The 16,275-nt window shown below is 38.0% G+C and overlaps 1 protein-coding gene across 1 annotated transcript in view; it reads left to right on the top strand.

The window, feature by feature from the left end:
- The window catches only part of LOC128984543 (Bardet-Biedl syndrome 7 protein homolog), an 86,629-nt gene that overhangs the window by 33,387 nt on the left and 36,967 nt on the right, over window positions 1-16,275 (top strand). The window contains exons 7-11 of the mRNA XM_054403876.1: window positions 434-518; window positions 1,021-1,138; window positions 10,176-10,293; window positions 11,226-11,378; window positions 11,879-12,081. Coding sequence (XP_054259851.1) covers window positions 434-518; window positions 1,021-1,138; window positions 10,176-10,293; window positions 11,226-11,378; window positions 11,879-12,081 — 677 coding nt within the window. The remainder of the gene's footprint in view (window positions 1-433; window positions 519-1,020; window positions 1,139-10,175; window positions 10,294-11,225; window positions 11,379-11,878; window positions 12,082-16,275) is intronic.

Raw genomic sequence — 16,275 nt, forward strand, 5'->3', positions numbered from 1 at the left:
CTGACCTTCGAAAAGGCAGTATCGATGATAGCTTCAGTGGAGACATCAGAGAAAGACGCAGCATCACTTTATACCAATGCAGACATCAGCGGTAAGCTACAGAAAATGACAGTCCGACCAAAGGGAGCAGCAGCATCAGCGCCAAGGGATGGAGAGCAGCATGGAATAAACAAGCAGGCAGCACAGACATTCCATCAGACACAGTTTAATCGTGGGATCAACAACAGAAGTGATAAGAAGTGTAACTGTTGTGGTTATGTAGGACACTATAGTCGTGAGTGTAAATATTATGGTGCAGTTTGTCATTTCTGTAAGAAGAAAAACCATTCAGCAAAAGTTTGTAGATCTCGATTGGGTAATATAGATAATACTAAGGTATAGTATATAGATAGTATAGTATAGATGATACTAAGGTATTTATCGTATTTTGTAGGTTTCCACTGAAAGCGTAACAGCCATCCAAGGAGGCGTGGTGGGAAATAACGGATTTGATGAAGTTCTAGTCACAACATATACTGGTGAGTGCAGTTCTGGGCAGAACCAACAAAGATGTCTGTTTAAAATGTATGATTCAGGAATTATCATCGTTGAAGAATCTTTGGAAAAAGTGAAAGATATAGAGTATTTTACAATCGTATCAATGTAAGTGTATACTCTCTGTGGTCTGGTATTTAATACTAAACACAATTTCTTTTAAACAACTGAAGAGTATTTTCCCTGTTTCTATTTTTTTTATCAACTCATACTACATATTTGAATAGGAATCAAAACGTTAATCTCTTTACCAAATGTTATTCACTACCACAATACTAAAGACTGGTTCAACATTATTATACAGAATAATTGTATATTAGATGTAAAAAAAGTACAGTGTTAAGATATTGTAATTGTATGAGTTTATTTTTATGTATATTTCATCTTTGAAATTCTTGACTTATCTCACACCACCATGTGGTCAATTAAAACGAGGGAGAAGTAAGGAGTAAGACAGTTTGTAACTAATGTATTATTTATTTCAAGGTTGGTTTTTTGGATTGACAACAGAAGTAATTGACAAACAAATGAGTGGAGAGGGTGGAGACTTGAACACCAAAGTGAAGATTTCAAATGACGACAAGCTAAAAATTGTTCGGCTAAGGTATCAACAGTTAACATACCACACATTAACATACATTACGCACTGTGAATTGTTTTCTGTGGTTGCACTGACAATAGAGAATCATTGCACTGGAGAATTGGTAATAGTAGTAGGGAATCATTGCAATTGCTCACCAAGAAATGATGTCAAAGATATAAGGAATCTAGGTATTTAAAGACACTTAGGGTTACCGTAGTGATGTATTTAAAGCTGACATAGCCTAAGTGACGTCATTTGATGACATGACCTGATTACACGGGAGAATATGACAATCACAAACGACCTTAAGTGGAGACTTATTCACTTAAATAAGTCCTCTAGATCTTTTGATGCAGTTGGTTTTTTGTTTTTGAGACCTGGAGGTTTAGCAGAACAAGTGATGTGGAAAATATTGATGGGGAAAACTACAAGCTGAAGATAACCTTTGCAGAAATACATAACGGCATTAAAATAATTTTGATGGACTTGCCTATCGTCACTTAACGAACAATACCGGCTGGCTATCTGCAAATTTTGCCAAATCCGGATTTTGAATCCAACACATTCTATGGGCAACTCCGCCATGGAACTACTTGGGTTAGTTTTCAGTTTTAAATCAATAGATGGTGCAGTCATATTGTTTCCAGCAATACCGGTAAACTGGTTTCTTCCAGAAATACCACCCATCTGTTAGGTGACTGTTGGACTCTCTGCTAACTAGCGTCTAGACTGCCAGTGCAAGTCTGAGGATCGGAGGATCGTGGATCAGATCAGTACTCAGTAGATCACCCCCAACCATCGCACCATGTCGTACGCTTCCGAATCATACCGGCGCATCAGCATAGCTTATCTAACTGTTCGCGGAAAATTGTTATCTGTATCACTGTCGCTGTCAAAACGTATAATTTGTAGATTAAATATGAATTAAATATAATTAAACTATCATAACCTAACCAATCTTGCTGATAATGATAAACTCGAATGAAGGTTTACTAATCGAAAAATAGCTAAAAATAAAATTATAAATGTCTCAAATTCAATTTTTCAATCTTTTAATTATAAAATTAAACTGTCATAACCTAACCAAACCAACCAAACTTGCTGATATGAAAAAAAATTGTAGACAAAAATTAGTGCTCCCGGTGGGATTCGAACCCGGCATCTTCAGTTTATCAGCCCGACACGCTATCCACTACACCACAAAGGCTCATGACTCAGTTCCGTATCGTTGCAGTGATGGTTGACGTCACGCCATCGGCACTAAGCGGTGGTGGGGGGTTTTTCGATCTGATCCACGATCCTACCGATCCTAGGAGTTGCACTGGCAGTCTAGATGCTTATTCTCTGCTAAGCAACAGGTAAGCTCTGATTATCACTTTCTTTATCACATTTAAATGCATTGTTACTTATGTACTTGCAGTTATACCATTCATGGAATAGTCACGTGACTTATTTTGTTTAAGTTATTGTATTTTTAAATTAGAAAATACTAAAACTGGCCATAATTAAATGTGTATGTAGATAAAGTAGACTCCCTCTAGTTCGGCCTCGGTTGGATCGGCCGTCGGATGGTTCAGCCGGTCTGAGAAATGAGTGAAACTCCCTCTTGTTGGCCGCGGTTGGATCGGGCGCCGGATAGTTCGGCTATTATCAGAAGCGTGGGAGTCATGTCAGCTACATCGTCGCGCCACTAGTGACTAGTGACTAAACTTCGACAGGATTCAACGCGAAAAGTTTAGTTTCCGCCCCATTGTCATTTAAGGAAACATCGTTACTGTAGTATGAGTTACAAGTTGTTCATGTACCTGTAGTGTGTTAAGTGTGTTCGAGAAAATTTTTTTCTAAAATGTCTGAAAAACTAAAACATACTTTTGTTGTAAAACATACTGTAGAGCGCCTGGATAAGGGCGAATCTGTCCACAGCATTTGTAGAGAATTTAATGTCGGTGAGATAAGCAGTCCAATTTTAAAGGAGAAGGCAATAATTCTTCATGGAAAACTGGAAGGAAAAGACACTTTCACAGCAAGTGATGGCTAGTGGTGATCATTTGTCCCTGTTGGAACAAAGCAAAAACTTGAGCCAATTGCATGCTTGTGGCATGAGGGAATATCTGGGAGAAAGAAAGAGGATATTTCGAGTAAGACTTCCTTGAATTAAACGTAGATGCAAAAAAATTGTTACCTGGCTTGACAAATGCTCTAGCCAGAACAAAATTTGGGCCCTGTTTTCCCACCCTGTAGGAGCAGTAAACTCCAATGAAATTCAAGCAACTTCAATTGAGCTCAGTTACCTAGAGCCTGGTCACACCTTCATGTCTGCAGACCACTTCCACCACAAAGTCACTCAACCGGTATGAACGTCTACTTTCATAGATACCTTTCTAGGCTAATTAATTAAGCATGTAAAAAGTAAATTTTCATTTTAAATTTTTTATACAAGCATAAATATTTATTGCACTAGTGTTGATATTAATTTAAATATATATGTTTCAATTAACACAAACTTTTTTTACAGGTAAAAAACAAAGGAAAGTTTATGACTTCGCAGAGTTTGAAGAGGGTGTGCAAAAATCGTGTTCTAGGAAGATTAAAGTTAAAAGTCTGCAAACAACTGATTCTTTCTTTCCTTTCGTCCTTATATAAAATCATGGAGTAATATCCCCGGCCTTACCTGAGTGATTTGGTTCAGGTAGTTTTTATGAGAGGCAGTTTGGATCTCTGCTTCAAAAAGAGGTCTGCAGAAGAAAGTATTGAAGTGTCAATTCTAAAATCGGGATACTTGAAAAGAAATCAGTCCCTAAACCAGAAATAAGGGAAAGCAAAAGGGAGATTAACCAGCTCAAAAAAGCAGATATAATCTCTAAACTGGTTCCCCTTATGCCCCGAAACTGGCATGAGTTAAGGCTGAACCTTCAAACAAGAGATGAACCTGACCTTGTGACAGAAATTGATGACTGAACTATGAAGAAAGTGTTTATATGCTGCTGTGATTTTACTTTGTTGAATTTATGCAAACAAATGGACAACCCTTAGACGTAAATTTCAGACATATAGCCAACATTAATTTATAATACCAGTGAACTATGAACCAGTGAATTTACGAGTTACCAGTGAATTTATGCAGATGAACAATCCTTTACACAAGGATTATTCCTGACATAGTCCACCTTATGTTATATCAAATATTTTTATGTTATGTTACGTAACTACTGAATGAACAACTGATTTTTAAGCCAAAAAACAGTATCTGCAGATTTTAAGCCAGAAAACTACATTGTGGATACTGTAAGCTTAGAGAACTGTTACGGTTTTCTTGCTTAGAAGACACTAAAATGACTTACAGTAACTACAAGTATTTAAATAAAATACATATCCTGAGGTTAAAAATAAAGTGATATTTAGATTCTAAAGAAAACATATATATGAATGATCATCAAAAAACACTAAACCAGCTGTATCTCAAAATCACCCAGACTGCAGTTACGGTTTTCTTCCTTATCAGGACAGATCTGGAAAGAAGAGTTCCTACAAGGTGATTTTACTGGTACAGCTGTTTAAGGAGGTCAGACAAACTTTTCAAGTAATTTTGACCGTGCAAGGTGAAGGAAAAAAGGTCAGATCTGAATCACTTGGTTTAAGTGTGCAAATTCAACAAAACAGTTTTATGTTCTATCTTCATGCAATGGAAAACATTTTAGGAACCACGTATATTTTGTCCAACAACTTCAATAAAAAGATTTGGACTTGTCAGCTGCAGTGGCCCTAATTAAAGCCACTCGTAAAAGATTTGTTGATACAAGAACTGACAAGGCAGTCAACAAGATTATTGTCAAAGCAAAATCTTCAAGCGTAAAGTGTGGGATAGAGTGGTCTCAAGAAAGGAAAAAGAAACGAAAACAACTATCCCTATGAAGTTACAAAGTGATGTGGTATATTCCAGCTTGGGACAAAACCAAAGAGACACTCCAACTAGTGAAGAAGACCAACCTGAAATCAAACGGGTATATTTTGAAATCATCGACCAAATTATCCCAGAGCTTGACCATTAGTTACTTTGTCCCTTTGGCAGCGAAATGCTTTAAAAAGGATAGTGAATCATGTCTAGAATATAATAAACTCGAGCCTTTCTTGGACTACTACGTAGGGCCGTCGCGTGGGTGGGGCGACCGGGGCGCCGCGTAAGTGGTGGCTTGGAGGGCACCACTGCCAGGGGAGCGCCGCGACAAAAGTGATACAACAAAATTGAAAAAAAATTAATTTAGATGTACATAACGTAATTTGAAAAGTTATGTATGACTGAATTTTTAATATTACGTTGTATACATTTTTTTAACAAATACAAATTATTTGATACCGATAACTTTATATATTTTCAAAGTTTTCCCAGATAAACATTATATAAAAATGAAGTAGCTAGATTTGCTTGTTTACTACTTAGTTTGGTAATAACAGCCTAATAATGAACTCAACTGTGGAGTTGAAGGCCCTAGCCCAAATTCATTATCTTAATATAAATCAATATTGCAAAGTCGCAGTGTCGCTCTGTCCGTCTGAAGGCCTTTCACACGAGTAGACTACTAGCCTAGCTGCCGTGTTCTATTTTTATTTCACCCGACTACCCTCCCCCACTTCCGTCTCTGACGTCGTGACGATGACTCACGGTAGAGACAATGACCTCAACTATGTACGTGATGACGGGATGCCCATCCCCCACCACCGCCACTACCCCACCACTCCTTTACGGCAGTCTTCGCTCGGCTGTCAGCTTAGTTTGTGAGGTTATGTGAATATTGTTGTGTCCAATATGTCCAAAAAGTTAACGGGTGCACAGCGGAGAAAATTGAATAAAGAAAGTGAATTAGCCCGGGAAGTGTTACTGTCCAAAGTGCCGAAACTAACAAGTTATTTTAATACTTAATCTGCAATCCCAGCGGCAAAACCCAATACCGTCTGTGACCTGCCACTGTCAGTAGGCCTACCAAGTACGAGTTCTCAAGAAGCAAGCACTAGCGGAGAAGTGTCTACCCTTCCTACAGACATTGACTTTGAAACTGAAATCCCAGATAATAACCAAGATGAAGAGGTAAATTTAGAGCCTAAGACTGACAATGACAGCAGAATTAGCAAACATATTGATTGCTTGGCTTTGTCTGGAGATCCAGCGACATGGCCAGATTGCATTCTAAATGAACAGCGTAATGACCTAATTTTAAAATATCCTGCTGAAATTTCCATGGAAGATTATCAGTATCCAAAAAAATTACGATAAAAGACATTTTTCAAATGGCTTTCGATTTCGTTTAGCTGAAAACGGCGAAAAAGTTCTTAGACGTTGGTTGGTTTATTCAGAAAAAAATGATTCGGCTTACTGTTTTTGCTGCAGGATTTTTGACCCATCCTCAAAATCACAGTTTGGGCAAAAAATGGGTTTTAATAATTGGAAACACATGACTGAGAGGTTGAAATCTCACAAAATGTCTCAGGATCACTTTAAATACATGGTCCAGTGGTGCACGGCTGAAAATAGACTCAAAGGGGGTACTTCAATTAACCAGGAAATTATTAATCAAATCAACACTGAAGCACAGCGCTCAGAGGAGGTGTTGCGACGGATAGTCGAAATTACTTTGTATTTAGCAGAGCATACCATAGCGTTTCGAGGCTCGTCTTCCAAGTTATTTACAAAAGACAATGGCAATTTTCACGGTCTTGTACAACTATTAGGGAAGTTTGATGCAGTTTTAATGGAACATTTACGCAGAATATCCAACCGAGAAAGTAACTTTCACTTGTTAAGTGTATCGAGTCAAAATGAGATTATTAATATGTTAGGCAATGCAGTTAAGGAAAGCATCATAAACAAAATAAAGAAAGCCAAGTATTTTTCTGTAATTTTCGACTGCACTCCGGATATTAGCCGCAGAGAGCAAACATCTCTAATGATCCGCTATGTTAATGAAGAAAATGATGAAATTAACATAGAGGAGAGTTTTATAGCGTATCGAGTAGCTGAAGAAACCTCCGGTAAAGCTCTCACTGACCTTATGTTTAACGAAATTGCCAAATGTGGACTAAACATGAAAGACTGTCAGGGCCAGGGGTACGATAATGGTGCCAATATGGCAGGTATCCACAAAGGAGTTCAAGCTCGTGTACTAGCAGATTTCCCTCTGGCTTTATTATGCCTTGTGGATGCCTTAGTCTGAACCTGGTAATTGCTGATGGAGCAAAATCCTCGGTCAAATCTACATCTCTATTTGGAACACTCCAGCGTATTTGCAGGCTCTACAAAGCGTTGGTGTGTGATAAGTGAACACGTTAAGGATCTCACGCTAAAACAAGTATGTGAAACACGATGGGAAGCCCGCAAATCTTCGGTGCAAGCGGTTCGCCATCAGTACGTTGAAGTGCGGGATGCGTTGATAGAACTGAATGAGAAAACGGACGACCCTAAGACAGCGAGTGAGGCTCATTCCTTAGTCAACCAGATGGAAGACTTTTCTTTCATAGTATGTTTACTACTATGGCATTATTTGCTTTTTGAAATAAATATCATAAGTAAAAGTCTTCAAGGGAAATCCAAAGGCGTCAGTGATGCTGTCAGTAAGTTCAATAATTGCTTGGACTTCTTAGACAAATTTAGAGAAGATGGATTCACAAATGCAGTAATTTCCGCAAAGGAAATTGCTGAAGAACTCTAAATAGAACCAGTCTTCCCTGAAACCAGAATTCGCAAGAAGGAACGTCTCTTTTTGTACGAAAGTGCGAACAACGAAGTGCAAACATCTGCAGAAGACACATTCAAGAGGGAAGTATTTTATTCATTGGTTGATACAGTTATAACTTCAGTTAAATGTAGGTCCACTGCACTTTATAATCATAACTCGCAGTGGGGTTTTTTGTATAACTTGGCTAATCTTCCACCAAAAGATGATTTGAAACAAAGTTGTTCGCAATTAGAAACTCTCTTAAGAAATACTGAGGGAGTATCAGATATCAACGGGAATGAACTTTTTTGTGAACTATAACACGTGAACTCCATCTTGGATATCAATGAACGGGAACGCCAACTTCAGCAAGTTCGACCAATTGACGTGTTGCGAGCAATCAAGAAAACGGACAGCAAATATTTATTTATAAATCTCTGGATTGCACTGAGAGTTTTGCTAACCACACCAGTGTCAGTTGCGAGTGCTGAGCGTAGCTTCAGTAAGCTGAAACTTATCAAGACATATCTAAGATCATCCATGTCACAGGAGAGACTGAACTCTCTTGCCATCATGTCAATTGAAAACGATGAAGCTAGGAAAATAGACTTCAAAGACATTCTCAAGACATTTACTCGTGCAAAATCCAGGCGAATGCCATTTAATGTTTAGGTTAGGGACTAGGGTCTTATTTCAGATTTCTAAATGTAATAACGTGGTTTTATTTTATTCTGTCTTTCTGTAAATTCTATTCAGAATAGGTCTGGTTTGAGGTTTTGTTTACCATTGTATTGATTTCTATTGGCACTGTATTAATTAATAACATGTATAGTAATTTTTAAGGCCTTAATATTTTCTTACATTAATTGTATGGATTTCATTATCATCTATTAAAGGTTTTTCTTATAAAATGTAAGTAGTTTAATCCATGATTCCTGACTCTAGTATTTTTAAAAGGTTATTCAACCCGCCACGTAACTTTGTATAACGATCATCACTCATCGTGTGTTTGAGGAGGGGGCGCCTGACAACCTCTCGCCCCGGGCGCCAATAAACCACGCGACGGCCCTGCTACTACGGTCAATTTATTGACTTGGGTGTAATCAAACTACAGTTGCCACTTGCCAAAGACACACATATCATTTTCTTTTAGGATTGTGTTCTTTCATTTTTGAATACTCTGAAGGTTCTGCCAGTGACTCTGAAGTTATCAAAGTTCTGCTATCGTTCGCTCTTTACCCATCACAACTGCTGAAAATGAAAAGTTCTTCTCCGTCATGAAACACTTCCTAAAAACAACAACAACCAGTGATGTTGATGACAGTGAAAAGAGAAGAAGTAAAAAAAAATTAACCTGAATCAACTGGTGAACGATATTTTTAATACAATTCAAATTTCAATACGATAACATGCGTAGAATTTGAATTATATCCAATAAAGTGAACGACTGCAATTACCAGGTTTGGAGGCAGTCTGGAAAAGCTCAGGGAGGGATAATTGGGAACTTTTCCAAAATACACTTCTTAATTGGTTCTATCACATGTAAAAAATCCAGCTTTTCACTATTTAGTTACAAAAAAAGTCAGTTTGTGCATTTATTGCAGTGGCTAGATGCGACAACGAGAGGTGTTCAACTAGCCTGCACACGCTATCTTTGCCGACGCCCAGCTCTTCATCAGTTCACCTAGATGACCAATAATTTATTTGAATAACTTGAAGAACATACTAAAACTTTTGTTTGAACCATATTTGTGTATTATTTCTATTTAAAAGTATATAGAGAGAACAACTAAATTGTGTACTCTGAAACAGAAGTTTTAACAAAGTTTAAATTTTATATCTCCCTAAATACTGGTTTTAGAAGAAAATGTTAAGATACCAAAGTTGTAGGAAAACTAATCAGAAATAAATCAAAACAAATTGCAACACGAAAGTGTATATCATATTTGACTTATGATCAATTGAGTACACCCCGCAATTTCTAGGTTTGGTGGGAGGTGGGGGGAAAAGCTCAAGGGGTAGAAGTGAGTACTTTTGGGAAAATACACCTCTCATGTGGTTCCATCACATGTAAAAAATCTAGCTTTCCAACATTTAGTTGCGAAAAAGGGTGTTTATTGTTTTCATTGACTGGGCTATAATTAAGTGCCAAAACAGAACTGCCCTGAAATCTGTGACTCTAAATAATTGATTGCTTTGAAATTATACTTATTAGTGATGTGATACAAATTTAGAATGTGCTACAACAATCTTTTAACACAAATTTATGTATTCTTAGCATGCGATTGTGTATTAGATTGTGTAACATACAAGTACAATTCAAGCTGCTAACCAATACCTTCCTTCTCCAGAACCGAGATAGAAGAACTGGAACAGAGGCTTGTGAAGGAGAGAGAGCGTTACAACATAGCTTCTCTGGAAGATGGAATCGGAATTTCTACAATCCCATTTTTCAATGTCACTGATAAAGTAAGCAAAGCAATATTCTCCTTTAATTTGGGTTGTTGGGGGAATCGTATTTAGTTACTTACAAACTATTTTACAACTATACGGCATAACCTTTTGATTTAAAAGGCATGCCACAAATCAACTTAAACCAAAAAGAATTGATGCTATCATATCAAGCCACAGGTGGTGTACTGATGCCAGTTGTGTTTTGCTCATAGAATTTTAATACTTTCTTATTAAATGGCGACCATACAAAGTAGGTATTTTAATCCAAGTATGAACAGAGATGAGTGTAGGATGAGTGGCGTGATCTTGTAGTCTTTTTAGTGATTAAGGCCGACATTCCTTAGACACAGCTTCTAATTAATAGCCCATACAGCTAATGGCAGCTAAGAGACCTACAGTTTATATTGGAATCCAAACCACATTTTTGCCTTGGTATATACGAATGGTCTAATTACGGATAGTCGTAGTACTCACTCTTGCGGACGTTAATCCACACCAGGGAGTATCGCAGCCACAGTGTATGCCTATAAATATCCACAATTCGTGACCTCCTAGTAGCTGGATTACAGGACGACGCCGCCTGTCCCAGTCACACTACACACAGTTTTACCAGTCAGAAATTGCCAAGTCTTGAAAGTAATCAGGTAATGCTTAATAAAAGAGGACATAATTAAAAGAGCACTGTAAATTTGAAAAAAAAATATTTTGACCAAGTTATGGAACCTTAACGGCAACAGCCAATTCCCCTACTGAATTCTCACCACACCAACTTTGAAAGCCTATCTTTGAGGATGATTATTAAGAAGTTTCGCTCCTTGGAAAATTCAAAATATCAAAGGACAAACTAGCAGGGGTGTCGTTATAAAGGGTTATGAAATGCTAGAACTCATTTATGGGTCGTAATTACAAAGTAAAAACATCTCGTGTTTGGATTTTTAAAATTACAGATGACTCTAGTGAAGGATACAGCTGTGTATCAGCTGATGATAGAAGTGGAGACAGCAATAGACAACATTCTGCTGCAAAGTGATGTCCCACTGGACCTGCTGGATGTTGATAAGAACTCTGCCGTGCTTAGTCGAAGTGCATGTGCTCCTGGTGTAAGTACAGTACAACTGTCTAGCAAACACCTACACACTTTTGTTGTAAGGAATTTTACAATTTGTTATAGTAGATTTTACCAAGTAATAAAATTGTTGGTAAATACAATCTCGTTTTAGAGATAAGAAGATAATTCTGTCATTGCATGCAAAAGAAGATTATTACCAACTTGGAACTAATGAGGTAGCTATGATATTAGAAAAAAGAGCTAAGTTTATGTGTTTTACACAAATTCCATATGTCATCGTCACAGTGAAACAATGGTTATATCTGAATTATCGGTAACTGGTAACATAAGTCTTCAAAACATTCATCCAGATGCCTATAGACGTTTTAAACAAAGCAAACTCAGCTTAAACATCTAGTAGTAATGCTCTTACTGCAAAGTGCAAACTAAACTAATGCTGCATACCAAAGTCATTTATGCAGCTTCTCTCAAACCCAGAATGCAATCTTTATTTTTCAGTAGGATGACACTGTATCTACGTTTGTTTGACAGTCGGACAACCAGTTACTGGCGACATACCGGTGTCAGATGAACACCACGAGACTGGAGCTGTGTTTGCGTACGACTGAGGGTGTCGCTGGCACTCTGTGTGTCTACATCACTGCGGTACTTCAGCCCAAGTGTTGCCAACTGCGCAGACACCAGATCAAGCCACTCTCCCTGCATACCCGCTGCCACCAGCTGGATGTCTCTAGGTACTCATGTGACATTTAATAAGTTTACTCCTGTAAAATAACTTGTTATGTTTATGTGTGTTTTGAGTTGTTGCGTGTCAGTGGCGTAATGTCAGTGCGTATCAGTGCGACTGGAGAACTACTTCCACCCTACGTCTGCTACAAAGCAGAACGTCTGTGGGACTCGTGGGTCGTTGGGGGTCCAAATGGGACCAGATACAACCGGTTGAAGAGTGGGTGGATAGATGAGACCACATTCACCGATTGGTTTAAGCCCATCGTTTTGCCTTGGTCCCGATCCAAAGAGGGCACCAAGGTTATGATCGGTGACAACCTGTCCACCCATTTTTCACCAGAGGTAATAAACCTTTGCAGTGAAAACAACGTGTTGTTTGTTTGTCTTCCTCCTAACGCAACACATCTGTTACAACCGCTGGACGTTGCCTTTTTTAGGCCCCTGAAACATGCCTGGAGGGACATCCTTTGCAAATGGAAGCTAAATACGGATCGTCGGCTCTCCAACCTGCCAAAAAACCATTTTCCAACCCTCCTGAATGAACTGATGTGTGCTATCTCCTCAAACGCTGCGAAAAACCTTCAAGCGGGATTTAAGGCATGTGGAATTGTACCCTTAGACGCCCAAGTGGTTTTAAACAAACTTCCAACCACCACACAACCAGAAACTCCGACTAAAAAAGCCAAAAATTTGGTTGGAGAAGGGGTCATCGAATTACTCTCAAAGCTCAGATATTAAGCACCAGGCGCAGGCAGAAGAAAGGTAAAAAAAAGACTCAATGTCACACCAGGGAAAAGTGTATCCCAAGATGACGTGATTGAGAACTCAAACCCTACAACTTCTACTGACCTACCATCTGACTTGTCTCCACCCAGAAAGAGGAAGCGGAAACAGATCGAAGACGAATCGGACTTGAGCTCCAACCCTGATGACGATCTTCTTTCGCTGAAGGAATTTTCAGACGAATTTAATGAAGATCCGCCAGAGGACGACGAACATTTAGTCTTCAAAGACCCCGAAGTCGGCGATTGGCTATTAGTTAAGTTCCCCGGGAAGAAATCAGTAAAGTTTTATGTGGCCCTTGTAGAGGGTAAAGCCATGGAACTATTTGTAAGATGTGCCCGAAATGTGGGGAAAGCCAGTTTCAAGTGGCCAGATCCAGAAGACAGGTGTTTCATAGACTATGACCAGATCGAAAGAAGGCTCGAACCACCGAAATTCAACTACAAAAATGACAGGCTTGTCTCTTTTTCCTTTAAGAACTCGTTTTCTGGATATAACGTTTGTTAAAGACTTAACGTAACAACGGCTTCTACGCCATTTTGTAGGCCTAGTGTCAATTTTTCAAATGTTTGTAACAACGGCTTCTACGCCATTTTGTAGGCCTAGTGTCAATTTTTCAAATGTTTGTTTAAACTTTAAAACCATATACTGTACCCGTAATAAATAATTAATTGTTTGTTTGAACTGTTTTGTTTAATTTAATCTGTTGTCATTGACTATTACAACTCCACACGTATTTATTAATGCTTTTGGTTCCTATTTTATCTTAATCTATGCTTAAAATATCGAACCCCTAAAATGTGATGTTATTTTAGAGTTCCTTGACTAACTTACCTTACTAACAACATTTTAAACGTCATTGATATGTTAAAAGACATCAGACGACTCAAAGCACTGTCCAAAACCGGACAGGAGAGGTTAGTTTGCAGGATTTTAGCATTATTAAATACGTGTCCGACTTAACCCCGATTGGGTGGGTTGACCCGGACACTTTATTTTATTTTATATTTAATTAATGTTAACATCTAAAGAAAGATCTGGGTTAAGGAAATAATAAATGAAAGACGCTCTTCAAGATGGTAATATTTTTATTGTCGATATTCAAAACACAAAGTCACTATAACCTAAAAATAACAAAAAAGTGTCCGGGTCAAGCCTGATTTACGGTAACAGATTTGTTTGGAAAGCGTATGGTAAGTGAGAATACTGAAAGTGATGACAGTTCCATGGGTGCCGTGAACAACGAGCGCGCACCGTCAACATCGGCGCCGGTGCCGGGGGAAGTACAGATTGTCACCACCACCCAGTCACCGAGTAGGCCTACCTCCTTCACACCAACCCCCGGTACTTCGCTCATCCAGGTACCTGTTCAACCATTAGAAATTGGTGGTAAACCTTTTCCATGTCATCCTAACGGTATTGGACTGTATATAAGTAAAACACTTGGAGTTGTAGAAAAATATGAAATTTCACCAAATGTTTGGCAACCTCCTTCAATCTATACTTTCCCTATTATAGAAAAGATTTCTACAAGGAAAATTATTTTTCAATGGAAATGGATTGCAGAATTTCCGTGGCTTGCTTACTCTGAGGTGCAACAGGGGGTGTTTTGTAAATATTGTTGTTTGTTTCTAAGCACGGCGTGGAGATTAATCACCAGGAAGTAGGTGATTTTGTTAAAAAAAAATGACAACTGGAAAAAGGATAAAGAAGCATTCAAAAGCCATGAATATGCTCAATATCATAGAAGTCTTTAATGGACATTAAAAGCTTCGAAAAAGTAAAAGAAAAAGAAATCGAACCTATTAGTAACCAAATTGACCAAGCACGCAAAGACGCGGTTGCTAAAAACAGATCAAACCTGAAGGCAATCATTGACGCTGTAATTCTATGCGGTCAACAGGAACTAGCATTGCGAGGGCACCGGGACTCAGGACGTATAGATGTTGAAAATGAGTGCAGTGAATCTAATGAGGGAAACTTTAGAGCCATATTAAAGTACCGCAGTCAGGGGGACCAGGAGCTACGTCAAGAAATAGATAGTCCTGGTAAGATTAAGTATCTTTCACCTAAAGTCCAAAATGAAATAATTACATAATGAAACACAATAATGTTAAGAAAAATTGTAGATACAATAAATGATGCAACATGTATATATATATATAATGTATATATATATATAAAAAAAAAAAAAAAAAAAATGTTTTTGTAAATGAAGTTCAAAGTGTATAAATTATTGTTTTTTCTTTTATATTACTGTAAAGTGGGAATTGTTTTTGTTTTTTTTTTTTTTTTTGTTAAGGAGAAGGTATATATGCTGCCAACCAAACAGACGGTCAACATTGACCATTGTTTAGTAAGTGTTAGTTTCTTATTTTTAGCAGTACCTTATGTATTTTATTTTATGTGCAAGTTAGAGTTGTATATGTTGTACATATATGGAGGTAGACTATTATGTAATTTGTACAATAAAGCACTTTTTCATTTCATTTCATTTCATTTCAAATGATGCAACATGTTTTTCAATTTTAGCGGATGAAACCACAGAAATTTCAAATATTGAACAGCTGACGCTTTGTGTATATCATGTACAGGTAGTTAACGGAAGTCACTTAAAGAAGACTTTTTACAATTTGAATCAGTCATGTCAATGACAGGTGAGGGTCACTAATTTTGTGACTGAATTTTGCCCTTGCCAAACAAATCATTAAATGCTTACAGAGATATGGAATTGACCTACATTTTTTAAGAGGGCAAGGTTACGACGGAGCGGCCAATATGGTGACATACAATTGTGTACATAAAATAATCCAAAACGACCACCCGGCTGCATTGGACGTGTATTGTGCAGCTTACGCCCTCAATCTGGCAGTCACTAAAGCCTGTGAGGTACAGAGTATTAGAAACTGCCTTGGAACAGTGGAAAAAGTTCATACTTTCTTTAACATAAAAGGCAAGCGGTTTTATTGAACTGCATTGAAGAGTCTGGTTTGAATCCTCGAGTCAAAAGTGTAAAAAGAATATAAACGACCGGATGGACTTCTAAGTACAATTCGGTTCAAGATTTGTAGCACATTTTAGATTTTGTGATCGAGGCATTGGCCTTGTCATTGCAACTTGAACGTCAGAGCGTGCCAAGAATATTGCACAGCCTGCACTTTTATCCTTACAAGCTTCAAAATGTTCAAGCTCTAAAACCAAATGACAGTGAGATACACTTAGCTTTTTGTCAACAGCTACTGACTAAAATCAATGACGACACCAACTTCCTTGAAAACGTTTGGATGTATGACGAGGCCCACTTTCATTTAAATGAACATGTCAACAAGCAGAACATGCGTTACTGGGCTCAACAAAATCCCGCTGGACTTCATCAACACAGCCTCCAAGTTACTGCATGGTGTGCAGTGTCTTGT

Source organism: Macrosteles quadrilineatus, unplaced genomic scaffold (genome assembly GCF_028750875.1).
Source record: "Macrosteles quadrilineatus isolate MER2022 unplaced genomic scaffold, UCM_ALF_1.0 Scaffold_2__2_contigs__length_208266976, whole genome shotgun sequence".
NCBI lineage: Eukaryota > Metazoa > Arthropoda > Insecta > Hemiptera > Cicadellidae > Macrosteles > Macrosteles quadrilineatus.